General features: G+C 45.6%; 1 protein-coding gene across 1 annotated transcript in view; it reads left to right on the forward strand.

The window, feature by feature from the left end:
- The first annotated feature begins 6,677 nt into the window (after positions 1 to 6,677).
- LOC142563120 (solute carrier family 26 member 10-like) overlaps positions 6,678 to 14,994 on the forward strand; it is an 87,954-nt gene continuing 79,637 nt past the window's right edge. Inside the window, exon 1 of the mRNA XM_075673662.1 lies at positions 6,678 to 7,043. Coding sequence (XP_075529777.1) covers positions 6,998 to 7,043 — 46 coding nt within the window. The 5' untranslated portion in view covers positions 6,678 to 6,997. The remainder of the gene's footprint in view (positions 7,044 to 14,994) is intronic.

Here is a 14,994-nt window from a genome sequence, read left to right on the forward strand (position 1 = left end):
TCCGGGTCGAAGTCGGCGAGAATCGGCGGTGAGGTTAGAAGAGCGACGCGACGAGAGAAGGCGGCGGCTTCTGCAGTACCCCACGAGAATTGTACGCGTTTCTTCAAAAGATTAGTTAGGGGTCTAGCAATTGCCGCAAAATATTTAACAAAACAACGAAAGTACGAGCATAGCTCGACAAAACTTCGAACGTCTGTGGCGGTCTTCCGAACCGGAAAATCTCGGACAGCGCGAGGTTTGTCGGGATCAGGCTGTACTCCGGAAGCGTCAACGAGGCGTCCCAGAACAGTAATTTGGCGGCAGCCTAAACGACATTTGGACGAGTTAAGTTGCAGCTTCGCCTTTCGAAATACATCATGTATAGCTGGTAGAAGCTCAAGGTGAGTGTCGAACGTGGGCCAGAAGATGATGACGTCGTCGAGGTAGCAGAGGCACGTGCACAATTTGAAACCTTGGAGCAAGGAGTCCATCATACGCTCAAGGGTGGTAGGGGCGTTGCATAATCCAAACGGCATTACTTTAAATTGGTATAGGCCATCAGGTGTGGTGAACGCGGTTTTTTCTCTGTCCATATCGTCAACAGCAATCTGCCAGTATCCAGAACGAAGATCAATAGAAGGGAAAAAGCTGGAACAGTGTTGACAGTCAAGGGCATCGTCTATACGTGGGAGCGGGTAGAGATCCTTCGTAGTAATGTTGTTCAGATGACGGTAGTCTACACAGAAGTGCCATGTGCCGTCCTTTTTCTTAAGCAACACCACAGGTGACGTACAGGGACTCGAAGAAGGCTCAATGATGTCTTTATCTAGCATGTTGTTCACTGCACTTTGAATTACTCGCCGTTCCAACGCACAAACTCGATACGGTCGTCGGTGAATAGGCGTAGCATCGCCAGTAAGAATCCGATGCTGGACCGCGAGCGTCGGGCCTAAAGGGTGATCGTCGAAGCCGAAAATATCTCGGTAGGACGATAATACTTGGCAAAGATCTTCAGCCTTGACAGGTCCGTCGCAACCATTTTCTTTATGTTGGGATCGGCGCCCGAGGCTGGCGCGAGGGGCCTGCGAAGCTCGCAAGAACCAGCGGTTGATAACGCTGCCACGTGATGGTCGACGAGACAATCAACGTTGGCAAGGCAAATACCTTGTGGTAGAATTCGCGTTGCCAATCCAAAGTTGAAGATAGGCATGCGAGTGCGGTTCGCAGTAATAGTAAGTATCGTGTGAACAACGGTAACTTCATAATGCAGTGGAATGTCGGGCAGAGGAGTGACGAGGTACTCGCCATCTGGAACTGGTAGGGAATATAGCAGTTAAATAAAGGCTGTTGACTTTGGCGGTAGGGGAAGAAAGCCGGTGGGGTGTAAGCGGCACTGGGGTGCGTCAGAAGGTTCTGCGAGAATCGGCAACTCAAGGCGAAGAGTACTGGCAGAGCAGTAAATAAGGGCAGAATGCGCGGAGAGAAAGTCGAGGCCGTGAATTAGGTCGTGGGGGCAATGAGCAATCACGGTGAAGAGGACAAGAGTGTGGCGGCCAGCGATCCTAACAGGTGCCGTACACATGCCGATGATAGGCACAGTACCACCATCCGCAACGCGGAGGACGCGTGCCGACGCTGGGGTGAAGAGCTTTTTGAGTCGTCGTCGGCAGGCAGCACTCATAATATAGAGGTGTGCGCCTGTATCGATGAGTGCAGTGACAAAATAGCCGTCAACGTCAAGAAGGTTTTGGTTCGTAGGTAACGTGAGCAGAGGATTTGAGGGCAGGGTCGACAACGCAGCTTCACCTCCAGAAGCTGCGGTGCCTAGTTTTCCGGCTGGGTCCGGGAGAAGATAGGCGGCGAAGAGAAGCGGCGGGGTTGGGGCGAACGAGACTGATGGCGTCGAGGTTAGGGCCAGCGGCTGTTGCGAAGGTTCGGAGCAGGGGCATCAGGGGCAGTGGGTTCATTGCGGGTGGTATAGGAAACACAAGGTCCAAAGGTGCGGGAATGAGTGGGGCCGTATGTCCGAGGAGCTGGTGGCCATCGGTTGCGGCACTGACGAGCGACGTGGGCGATGCGACACCAGTGGAAGCAGATCAGCCTGTCATCATTGGTACGCCATTCGGACGGGTTGCGGCGAGATATGGCAGAAAAGGACTGTAGGGGACGATGAGGGCAGGTACAGAACTGGGGAACGCTGGGTTGAGATGTTGAACACACGGAGTTCAGACCCATTTTCTCAAATTCCTGTCTGACTACGGCCTGAACCATCGCAATCGTGGTTGCTGGAGAATCGGGAGGCTTCGCGGAGAAAGCTGGTGAACAGGCGGCCTCGAGCTCGCGGCGAGCAATACGGGTGACGTTGTCATAGGTGGTGGCCTGACGCGGTCGACCCTCACATGTCGACGTAGCAGCAGTGTTGGGTAGCCGCGTGATGTGGTGTGTGATACGGCGGCTCTTAGCTTGTTCAAGGCGACGGCATTCTTTAATGGCGAGCGTAGATTGTCGAGACGTTGCCGTAAACAAGCAAATTGAAAGCGTCGTCGGCGATGCCTTTTTTTTTAGTCTGATTTGCGGCGTAGAGCCAAGACGTCGAGTGTGTATGAAACATACGGCTCTGTAGGTGTCTAAACACAAGACGCACAAGCATTTCTCGCGGAAACCTTGCGTCTAATGGGGTCGCCGGACAGTTCCCGTAGCTTTTCTTTGACACTGTCCCAACTGTTTATCTCGTCGTCATGCGTCTGGTGCCACACGCGTGGGTGCCGCCGAGATAAAAGATGACATGGCCGCGCATAATAGTTGGGCCCCACCTGTTATTAGCGCTGGCATGTTCGTATAGATTGATCCATTCGTCAACGTCCTGTCCCTCCAGGCCAGAGAACACACCAGAGTCGCGATGTTGGGCAACCGTGACGATTGGAGCAGTCGGACAAGCTGAAACCATTGCAGAGGCGGTCTCATCACCGGGAGGTATGTTGTCAAGCTCGATGTACCGACCACTCCGGAGTTCCGTGGTGAGGACGGGGATCGCTCACATCCACCAGAATGATACGTGGAGAAAGACAGACGGAAGAGGCTATTTACAGGCTATTTACACTGTACTGGAGCGAGAGCACCAGGCCCACATTCGCTCGCACCAAGGGCACAGACCCACTTCGTCGTCATTCTCGCGGCGGTTCGTCTCTTTAGTATCGTAATATCGTAATAATATAATTGATAAAGTGGTTTCTTGGGAAGATTACGATACCTAGGATCCCATTAAAATACTGAACGATGGCCACGAACCCTCAAATCGACTATGCTGTTTCAGCGCACTAAACTTAAGAATTTCTATTACCTTATGTGCACTGAGCCTCATATACAATGGTTCATCGAGATCTACACACACTCAGGTGTGTTCGTGAGAAGATTCTTTGCGGTTGCTTCGAAGGAAGGTGTAAGTCTAAACGCCGATGCTAGTTATGCCCGGGGTGAGCTCAAGAATGCACCTTGTAGCACACCACATGTAAATCCCACCTTAATATAACAACAGTCCTTAAAATCATAAATTCAAGTGCGGAGCATTGGGAAGCGCTTCTGGCCTGCGACCGCTGCGAGGACCAGATTGGTTTCGTGCGGCCAGTGCGCAGGGCAGCTGAGGCCGTTGGAGCCCCGGACAAAGGGCCCCACCCATGCTAAACCAATTCAAGAGGTTCCGAGAATACCCTGACGGACTGCGACAAAAGTTCCTGCAGAGACCAATAAATGTTTTTGAAGACGATGATGATTGAGCCTACCTTGCAGTTTCCAGGAGGCAGCTGTGTATGTGCCCTGGTCACCGCGCCATCATTGGACAAGGTTCTCGGGCAATACACACACGGCCAGTGAGGTGCATGTTGTTTTAGGTTCCACAGGATTTATTTCACGCCGCTGGTATTTCAATACAATCAATATTGCTCATTTGGGGCCATATTCAGTACGGGGGAAATTTAGCTCTTGTAGTGGTTTGTTACCTTTCGCGCAATGCCCTCGTGTCGTAGTGACTGGACCTGTACATGGTATAGTTCGCGTCAGTGCTGAGTCTTAACAACTGAGGACTAGAGGGGTTGCATTGAACAATTGTGCCTTCATTCACTACAGAGCATACGTACACGGCCATGAGAGAGGATGGAAGCAACAAAGGACCTCCAAGAAATGAAATGGCAAATAACTGGACGAATACCGAAGAGAATTAAAATCAGTTTGGGCTGATGAACTGTTATTTCAAAACTTTCAAACTTGCATTTTTTGTTAATTTTCTGTTAAGCGTTTTAAGAGAAAAAGTCGCGCAGTAGGAGCGGCTTTTTTGCATTCTAGAAGCGTACGTAATTTAGTACGACAGCTCTGCCTAATTTTATCTTCACTGCCTTTATAAAACCACGAACATTTAAAGATTAGACCGAATTTTTCGCAATTTGGGAATTTATAATAGAAAGAAAGAATCCGTAATAATTAGGAGTTACAAAGTTAGAAAAAGCAATAAAGAACGTTGGAAGCATTAAAGCAGCAAGCACGAGAATCAGCATTGGCCGGAGAAACTTTCATGCAGCCCAAAATAAAATGGGTAATTGTCATCAGCAACTTCGACAATACAATAAAATCAACAGGGGTTTGCTGCACTGAACAGTCCCCTTAAAAGGCTCGTTGACGTTGTTAGATCTAGTGGCTGAGGTGGAATGTGAGTCCGGAATGAAGGTTAGACCCAGACAAGGATGAAAGGGGAAAAAATTAAATTAAGGGGCTTTTACGTACCAACACCACGATCTGATTAAGAGGCAGGCCGTAGTGGAGGACTCCAGATATTTGTGCCGCCAGGGGATCTTTAACGTGCATCTAAATATAAGTAAACAGGTGTTTTTGCAAATCGCCCACATCGAAATGTGGCCGCCGGGGCCGGGATCCGATCACGCCACCTCGTGCTTAGCAGCCCGACACCATGGCCACTAAGCAACCATGGTGGGTGACGAACCTGTTACAGCGAGTCACCTATTAAATTATACACATATTTGGAACTTGAACTTTATTTTGTATCTATACAACGTACAGATGACAGGGGCACAGACAAAAAGCCATAAAATCGGCTTGACTATGTGTGTGTCCCTTACTGGTTTCTTTGGCAACACGTAGCCGTGCATTCATAATTACAGGTTGAACACATGTATTAGAAAAAACAATATAAATATAAACAATGTGTGGATAAATGGAACTACTTATACAAAGTTACTTTCGCACAGCGGCGAAAATTCACATGAATGCAGGAATTTTAATTCTAATAAAGTTACAAAGAACAGGAACAGGAAAACAACAAAATAAATCACTTTTCATTTAGGGAAAAATAACTTGCCGCAGGTGGCAACCGAACCCACAAACTTCACATTTTGCGTACGATGCTCTAACAATTGAGCTACCGCGGCGCCGTTTCCCCATCCACTTCCTTGGGTATTGATGTGTCCTAGCAGAACCCTGGGAGTGTTAGGCAGCGCCACCACTCACAGGCCTTGGCGGCGGACGTGGAACGTCCTTTTTTCCGCAGGCGTCACGAGAACGTGATCTTTTTGGGTGAAGGCAACTGGTCAATAAACCCACACATGCTACCTGAAGGCATCAATGTTGCCATATTCGAGACCCCCGTTATGTAATAAACGAGAAGAAAGGGGCATAACCGAGGGGCCCCATTTTGGCCATATCATAAGAAGCCAACAAACACTGACACCAAGGAGAGCATAGGGGAAATTACTTGTGCTTAATTAATGAAATAAAGAAAGATAAATTAATGGAAATTAAAGTGAATGAAAAAACAACTTGCCGGAGGTGGGAACCAAAGCCGCAACCTCCGCGTTTCGCGTGCGACGCTCTACTAATTGAACTACCGCGGCGTCGTTTCCGTATCCACTTTCTTGGGTATTTACGTGTCCTAGTAGAAGCCTGAGAGGGTTAGCCAGTGCCACCACTCACAGACCGTGGTGGCGGACGTGGAATGCCATTCTTGCCGCAAGCGTCACGAGACCGTGATCTTCTTGGGTGAAGGCCAATAAACCCACACATGATACCTGAAGGCATCAATGTTGCCAGATTCGAGACCCCCGTTATGTAATAAACGAGAACAAAGGGGGTTAACCGAGGGGCCTGATCTTTATTAGTCATATCATATGAAGCCAAGAAACACTGACACCAAGGACAACATAGGGGAAATTATTTGTGCCTACTAAATGAAATAAAGAAACGATAAATTATTAAAAATTAAAGTGTATGAAAAAAACTTGCCGCGGGGGTTTTAGCCATGTGGACGTTTTATATGCGATGTGGTTTCTGTTCTTCGGCTGGCGTATCAATGGGAACCGAACAACAAGGCATTCACCTACATCAGATCCCGTTATAAATCTTATCGTCATGCGTATTGTTTGCCCTGTGAGATAAAGAGCAGCAGTTACAACTACCCATAAGATCTTCGAGTGCCGATTACATTGACAGAAAACTCGGCTGTTGTCCTGGACACGTGTGCGAGGGCTTGAACACCGTGATAAAAGAAAATACTCAATACGGGCCTTCTGACACGTGTCATATATAAACCGTTATCACACAATTACATGCAAAAGGAAGAGAAATGCGGAGAGATATGGTTCCTCATGACGTACAAACCAGAAAGGATATTGCAACACAGCAAAGGTAGCACCGGCTGTCACAATAGTACGTAATCTGATCAGTACTTGCGACTAATGTTGAGTAATAGATGATTCTCGACAATGAGAGCCATCAGAGGTGATTTACTTCTATTGAAGAAAGGATGCCAGTAACGGCAATTCATAGCAGGAGATCAACTTGCATGAAAAACGCGTGGTATATAAACATTTGTTGCGGCTATGTTTCTTCCCCTATAATTCATTTTCGGTAGCCGCTTACAGAGACGTTAACAGGCGTCACGGAGGCAACACCACAGTGACGAGGAAGAATTGTGATCGAAGCGTCTCGCCAGACCCGAGGGGGACAGCGAGAAGCAATGGATGACGACATGACAGCTCGGGAGACATCATTCACTGACCCACGTAAGTAATCTCTGAAATTTTATCTTTTGGACAAAAGGAGACATTTAAGTGGCAGTTTCGGCGTGGCATAGATTCTCCAAATTTTTCAAAATTCTGGCCTAAGTGCTTCAGTAACCTGAATTTGATATTTTGCAAAATACTTTAACCTTTCTCTCCCTGGCCTGAATTCAGACAAGGTAACTGCGATAGGTCAATGAGCCGCTCTAAAGCAATCGATGCCTGAGGCTGGGGATAGAGACAACGTTAGGGCAAGGGAACTTGTTTTCCTAAGTGCAACAAATCCTTTCTCTGGTAGCCGTTTGTGTAACTCTCATTCGGATGGGGGAGGCGAATAGACGGACATTTATAGAGTACATCGAGAATAGTAAATGTTAGCAAAAAGATGAGTGTCTAAAGTCAGCGTCAGAAATTGGGAAGGGTTCGGGGGGGGGGGGGGGGTTACGCTGCTTGTTTCGAGAAGCCATGGTGAGAAAAAAAACGAAAAGAAATCTCCACACGTGCGCAGCCGCTGTGAAACCAGTGAAGTACTTGATTTCTTTTTTGAGACAGGAAGAGCTCCTAGCTCAAAAGGGCTTGAATTATTGACAGTCTGTTTTGTCCAAGAATGACAGGCGTATTGACTGTAATGTGCACAAACACAAAGAACAGACAAACGAAGCAGTACAGGCAGTTATTGAGTTATGCGTCTTTCTATATGTTTCCACAACTTATGCTCAACTTTCCGGTCTTTCGAAAACGATACGCTATATATAGTTTCGTTAACGAGCAATAAAATTAAGGAAGAGTGTACAAGAAGAGATCGAGTTGTATCGAGCGACGTACGGTTAAGAATAAAGATTGTGCGGGCGTGCAAGTATTCCAAACAACAAATCGAATGGTACATCCTATTCAATTTGTATTCACTTCGAGAATTCACTGCCATAAGTTATAGAACATTTCTTCTGTTTCAGTGCAGAGAGGCAGCAAATATTCTAGCTGCGTGCCAGGAGAAAGGCTGATGCAGATGGCGACTCGTCCGAGTTATTCTGCTTTGATTCTGATTTCACGGCTGCTGCGCTAACACTCGGATTCCTGAGGAAACGTATTGACGAGAGTACTTATACAAAGTAGTTTCCACTTGTTCAACAAGCATTAGGCAGCCTTAGGGAGCTTACGGATCACGTTAGGCAACCTACGGATTTGCGGTCTAGGTTTGAGCGTAACAATTTGTGTTTTGGTCAATGTCATTTTATTAAGGTACCCTTAAAACAATATGCGGTAAGCAGTGGGCTTACCTCCTCAGAGAGCATTACATTATATTACGTGCATATACTGCCGCGCTGTTACTTTCTTTCGTTTCTGTCTTTATCGTAGTGGAAAACATAGAGTCACCGTCGTTTTGTTTCTCACTTACAGCCTTTTTAGTTTAGCTGAAATCCAGTTGGTTACAATACATGTGCAAAAATATTTTAGATGAGCCTTTTTTGTCAAACACACCCCATGAAATCTTTATATTAGATATCGTTAGTATACCTAATAGCGAGATAATTGCTTTTTTGTTGATATTCGGGAGTCCTTTCTCACGAATATTAGCGTTAAATTTATTTCAAAATCTGGCAGTTAAAACGGCTGAAAGAAGAAGGGGCATGAAACGCAATTTATAAATAACGATACAATATTTGCTAATAAAAGGAATGAGTAAAATGAGGCGTGTGAAATAAAACCATATGATTGTGTCGGCTGTTCTTATAACGTCCGTTTTAACCGAGTTTAAGACCTCTAAACTCAAGTCCTGCAGCCTAGTGTCATTAAATAGCCAATAGGTTCGACAGCATTATATAAACGAGTGAGCTACATATAAATGCTGCCAACGAAAGCAGTTAATATGTTGGCGAATACAAGAGCCCTTCCTTAAGAATTGTCTATAATTAGAGCCCTCGTTTGATCACTACCGATTACTTCGCCTACATCTTCCCTCATACATCTGTCTTGCGCTTATAAGCATTTCTGGTGTATGAAAGGCACCATTCACGACGGGTTGGATCTGTGATAGCGTATTGTTTGTAAAGAACCATTTGTAAAAGACCAGTGGACTACAATGTCTCCTAAGGGCAAATGGTCACTATAACGGGGCACTATCGAGCAATCACTAGAGGGGATAATTTTACTTTCACGAGATTTCACTTGACTAGCGCCTGATCTGCTCGGCATTTACGTATGAGAGCGTCTTGCAATGGGCCAGTACCGTTGCCGGCTGAAATCTCTCGAAAACAATATTAACCCCACTGTCCAATACTCACAGAGAACACTATTATAAAAGGGGGTGTGACGTTCTGAATCTGCTCAATTGGTTAGAAGGGAAGTCGTGGTGGTAGGAATCCAAAATAATTTTGACCTCGCACGGTTCCTTAGCGTCTACCCGCTGCATGGTACAAATGCGCTTTAACCACAGTGGGCCTGTAAATGAAACTCCAAATTGGTAGTGGTAGTGCTGGTGAAAATTTATTTTTGTCCGGTAGGATAATAAGGTGAGCTGCAGCCTGCCTGGGCGACTGCCACGCCCGATGGGTTTTCCACAGTTGATCTTCTGGAACTGAGCTTAGCAACACGCACACCAACGTGCGTGGAGGCTTTCGCCAGAGGCTTTCCCCCCGCGGCTAATCGTCAGCCCATTGCTTCAACAGTTGCTCTTGAGCCGCATAACTTACATTCCTTTGTCTTGTGTATACCTGGATGCATTATATTCCACGTTGCTGAATTACAGTATGCCCTTGTTTGTAACTGTTCCCACTGGGCAGACTCCGACTTATTTAGTTTTTGTGGAGGTGCTGGATAAATACCCCTCTGTATATTGTAATGTATTCTTATATCTTCGTATTCCGTTAATCTCTCTTTCCACTCCCAACCTCCATCCTCACTTTATTCGGCGGCTCCCGATTTGACGGCACGAACATTTGTCGCAACTCGGTCGGTTAGCGCTCGAGCTGCGTTCTGTGTGGGCTCGTTGTTTCCGCCGTCCCCTGGTGACGCCCGAGTATGGGCAGGTGTCCATAGTATTTAAACGTTTTCGTCATTTTTTTGGTCCATTCAGTAATATGTGTAGTGCCTCCGGGGAAATTCGGCCATTTGCACAACTGCGAGTTGCTGCCTGTGAGTAATTGTTTATTATGTATGCTTCAGTTTGTGCTATTGCTAGGGCCATCGTTGTTTCTTCTGCTGCTTCTGTATATTCTGTCTTTATTATGACGCTTGTTACACATTCTAGAAAAACTGCTGGTTTATCTCGTCCAAGTCTTTACTGTATCTTTTTGGCCCTCCTTTGTGTTCGTCCTTCATGTTGTTTGGAATGTATGTTCTTTGGCAGGGGAGGAACCATTGTATTAATTTAGATCTCTCATGGCACTTACTTTCTTCTCCGTCTTGTGTGTGGTACTTAACCCCCAATCTTTCTAATATACTTGTTATTGTCTTTGTCTTAGACAGTCTTTCATACTGCAATATGCGTCAAGCTTCTAGGAAGTCATCCAATGTGTTATGAATTCCTAGTGCTAGTATTCTTTCTGTACTAGTCCTTATTGGAAGTCCTAATGCCTGCTTATGTATATTCCTTATTAGACATTCTGGTTTGTTCTTTTAGGCGGTATACGAGCTGAGGTGTGGTGCGACGTTTGCTATTCTGCTTCGGATAAATGCCTGTACCAGATTTATTGGGTCGTTTTTGCTCATTCCGTTGGGTTTGCCAATTACTCTTTTGAATATATTCAATATTTGAGAGACCGCCCAATCTAATTTCCTGATTGTCGTTTCGGCCTCTATTATAAGTCCCAGGATTCTGATTTCGCCCACTTTATGTTCAAGTGTGTCGTCCACAATTCTTACTTGTATTTTTGCTTCTTCTGGCTCATTACTCTATGTGGTATTATTCGGTTCGCGTACTCTTCATGTGGACCTGCGTAGCAATATTTCTGACTTTTCTGCCGATCATCCCAGCCCGGTCCCCGGAACAAGTATCGTTCTACTGCCTCTATCGCATTCTAAAGTATTGGTTCTATTCGCCCAGCACTGCCAGTTAACGCCCATATGGTGATCAAAATTAAATTATGGGGTTCTACGTGCAAAACCACTTTTTCATATTGAGGCACTCCGTAGTGGAGCACTCCAAAAATTGCGACCACCTAGGGTTCTTAACCTGCACTTACATCTAAGTACACAGGTGTTTTCTCATTTCGCCCCCATGTGAAGGCGGCCGCCGTGGCCAGGGTTGGATCCCGCGACATCGTGCTCAGCAGCCCAACACGATAGCCCATGAGCAATAACGGTGGATGCCCATATGGTGATGTCATCGGCGTATATGGTGTGATGTAGCCCTGATATTTCTTTTAGTTTGGTTGGCAATCCGGTTAGTGCTACAATTAAGAGTATTGGCGATATCATCGATCCTTGTGTTGTGCCTGCACTGCCTATATTTAATTCTTCTGATTCCAAATCTCCTGTATTAATATTTTTTTATTCTACCACTTAGGATGTCCCGAAAATAGTTGTATGTTCATTCTCCTAAGTCTAGCTCATTCAACTTGTGGAGTATTGTTGTGTGCGTCAATCATTTATTTATTTCTTTATTTACAGTACCCTCAGGGCCAAGAAGGACGTTAGAGAGGGGGTGGGTACAATGATAATAATAAAGAAATACATGCTCAAACAATTATTAGTGTTAAGGTGATAAATTCAAAACATAATCAGTTATTGCAGTCTTGAAAGATGACGCCTCCTCGATGCAGGCGGTGGAGGGGGGAAGGCGGTTCCACTCGGCACTGGTTTTCGGCAGAAATGAGCCAGAGAAAACATTTGTGCGACAGAAAGGAATGAACACTTTAAACCGATGATCAAGACGCGGCGACATGTACGAAGGCACTGAAATTAAGTCTTGTTTAAGCGAGCTGTTTTGGTAAAAGATTTTTTGAAAAAGGCAGAGGCGGGAAAATTTTTCTTCGAATGTGCAAGTTAATAAGGCCAAGGTTTGACTTCATTAAAGAAACGCTAGATGTGCGGGAATAATTAGAAAGGATGAAACGTGCTGACCTGTTCTGAACTGACTCAGTGGTATCTGCTAGTGTTTTTTGACCAGGGTCCCAGACAGATGACGCGTACTCTAGCTTCGGTCTAATTAGTGTTTTGTAGAGCAGTAACATCAAATGGGGTGGGGCTTTTGAGAAATTCCTGCGAATGTAGCCAAGAGATCTGTTTGCATTGTTCGTGATATATTGTCATTGTTCGTCATGTTGTCAAATGACTTTTTTTGAAATCAAGGCCCGGCATGGGGGGGGGGGGGGGGGGGGGAGGGGGCTCTGGTTCATATACCTGGAAAACCTATGATTTGGTACTTACGCTGCAACATTGCGTCTTGAGTAGAGAAGTTCCTTCTAAATGCCAGCATTAAGTCTGGGAGCAGATCTCTGTCTTGCGTGTAATTAGTGATTCTCGTTCAGACTTCATGTTCCAATAGCTTTCGTACACAAGATTTCAGGGATAGAGGTCTTAGATTCTGGCTTAGGTATCAATATGACATACGATGTCTTCCATTGCTTTGGAATTTGGCTGGCTTCTCAGCTTTCATGATTATAATCTGTTAGTTGTGTTATAGAATCGTCGTCTAACTTTCTTAACGTTTTGAACGAGAAAAAAGAGGGTTAACGGAGGGGCCAACTTTTTATTATTAATATTATAAGAAACCAACAAACAGTGACACCAAGGAAAACATAGGGCAAATCACTTTTACTTACTAATTAAATTAAGGAAATGATAAATTGATGGAAATGAAAGCGGATGAAAACATAACTTTCCGCAGGTGGAGAACGATCCCACGTATTCGCATTACGCGTGCGATGTTCTACTAATTGAGCTACTGCGACACCGTTTCCCCATCAACTTTTTGGGGTATTTATGTTTTACGACTAGAACTAGCCCTGGGAGTGTTAGCCAGCGCCGACACTCGTAAACCTTGGCGGCGGATAAGGAACATCCTTTCTGCCGCAGGCGTCATGAGTACGTGATCTTAACGTTTGGTTAATTATGCCTTCGTGTCCGGGTGCCGATGTGGTGCTGAGTTTATGCAGTGCAGCTCATATTTCTGATTCACTAATATTTTTGTCTATATCTTCGTTGGCTCTTCCGGTGTAATTTGGATGGGCAATCGGCTTGGCTTGCGAAATGTGTTTTTCAGTGACTTCCTATAGTAGGCGATGTTTCGATCCTTTATAGGCATGAATTATTTCAATAATATTTTGCCTGTATGCTATATTGGTTTCTTCCGGGTTGAGCAGGTATCTCAGTAAATTACATGTTTTCGCTAATTCTAACTGAATCTCCTTGTCATCAGATGTCTCTTCCCGTTTCTGTCTACATCACTGTTGCGAATGTTCTTCTATCTCTCTATTTAGGCCGGCAATTTTCTTTCTAAATTTTCTGTTATGTCTCAGCTCTTTCCATCTGCTTTGTAGCTCCTCTTTCGTTTCCCATATATGGAGGAGATTGCTGTAGATGTCGTTGTGCTTCAGGCGGGTCTCTCAGCTTATTTGCCTTGGTTACGTCTTTCCTTAGCGGTCGTTCCAGTCTTTGATACTTCTTATTTGCTCGCAGGTACTTGTCCTGATACTTCTGCACTTGTCCCAATTACCTCTTTTGTGAGCGAAAACATTTGTAACGGTATAACCAGGACCGTCTTTCCAAGCACTGGCACGTGTAAGTGACAAATACGTAGACGTCAAAAACTTGTCGCTGTCTGTATTTCAGATGTCATCACAGTCACACAGTTTGACTCTTGCGAGAGCGGGGTTAAACTAAAATTGTGGTACACTTATAAACGTGTGCGCCTTGCTGTGTGAAGAGCTCATCTTGTGGGTTTCTGTTGAATGCACCGCAATTATGCTAGTTCTTCGTAAGCTCGTGCTGTAGCTCTTTCAATAACAGCAGTTCCCAGTTTAAAGTAAGCATAAGAGTACATGGTCAATGCTAGATATATCAACCACGAGACAACTTAAGGAGGATTAACGGTTGCCCTACTTGGTCTTGCATTCCGAATAAGGTAACCTAGTTCAAAAGAGCGGAGCGGCGTAGAGACAGTAAAAAAAGGCATGAACGAGCGCTGCTATCAACTCTAAATGAAAGAAAATGACTCACCGGTATACTTACTATTTGAAGGACATGCATCCCGTCACATCGTGTCACTGCGTTATAAACCAAGACATAGAAATCGTACAAATGCAAGAAAACCACATTCATAAACTCAGATTCGGAATTGCAGACGCTTCGCTGGTACAGATATATATATCGTGTCTCTAATACAAAGACAGAGTTGCTGCTTTTGTTCTTGCTTGCAATTTTTGTCCTCCGAAACAGCGGCTCACATCCACAAGCAGTAACATTCACGACCAAATGCTCGTAGTTATCCTGTTTGTTCTTGTCTTTTAGAGCATATTATCTCCGAGGAGCCGTGTTACGTCTTGACGGAGAGAGAGACAGAGAGCGAATAAACATATTAATTGGGTGAATGCAGCTTTGGACAGGCGTCCTCATTCCAGAATACCTTAAGCTCGGGCCGCGTCCTGGGCCCTCGCAATCCGCATATTGCTGATCCTCGAGGTCGGAGATGGCCAAGGCTCTCTCCCAAAGCTCGTTAGTCGCGTAAGGGTTCGGAGGATTTAATGGTGCCGCTCTGCAACCCCCTACTATGTGCCTGAGGGACCCGGGCTCTGCGCAGAAGCGGCATTGTGGAGAGAATTGCGTAGGGGCTATGAGGTGATTTCTGGTTTGGTGGTGGAATGCATTAACCTGTAGAGCTCGAAGCAATCGCTCCTGCTCTCTAGGTAGTGACTTGTGTGGGGGTGCATATGTTCGGCGGGTTAGCTTGTAGTGTTGTGCGATGTCTTGGTACCAGATTAAGGGGTGCATGCGCTCGGATTCAGATTCCTCGGCG

This window comes from Dermacentor variabilis, chromosome 11, assembly GCF_050947875.1.
Source record: "Dermacentor variabilis isolate Ectoservices chromosome 11, ASM5094787v1, whole genome shotgun sequence".
Classification (NCBI taxonomy): domain Eukaryota; kingdom Metazoa; phylum Arthropoda; class Arachnida; order Ixodida; family Ixodidae; genus Dermacentor; species Dermacentor variabilis.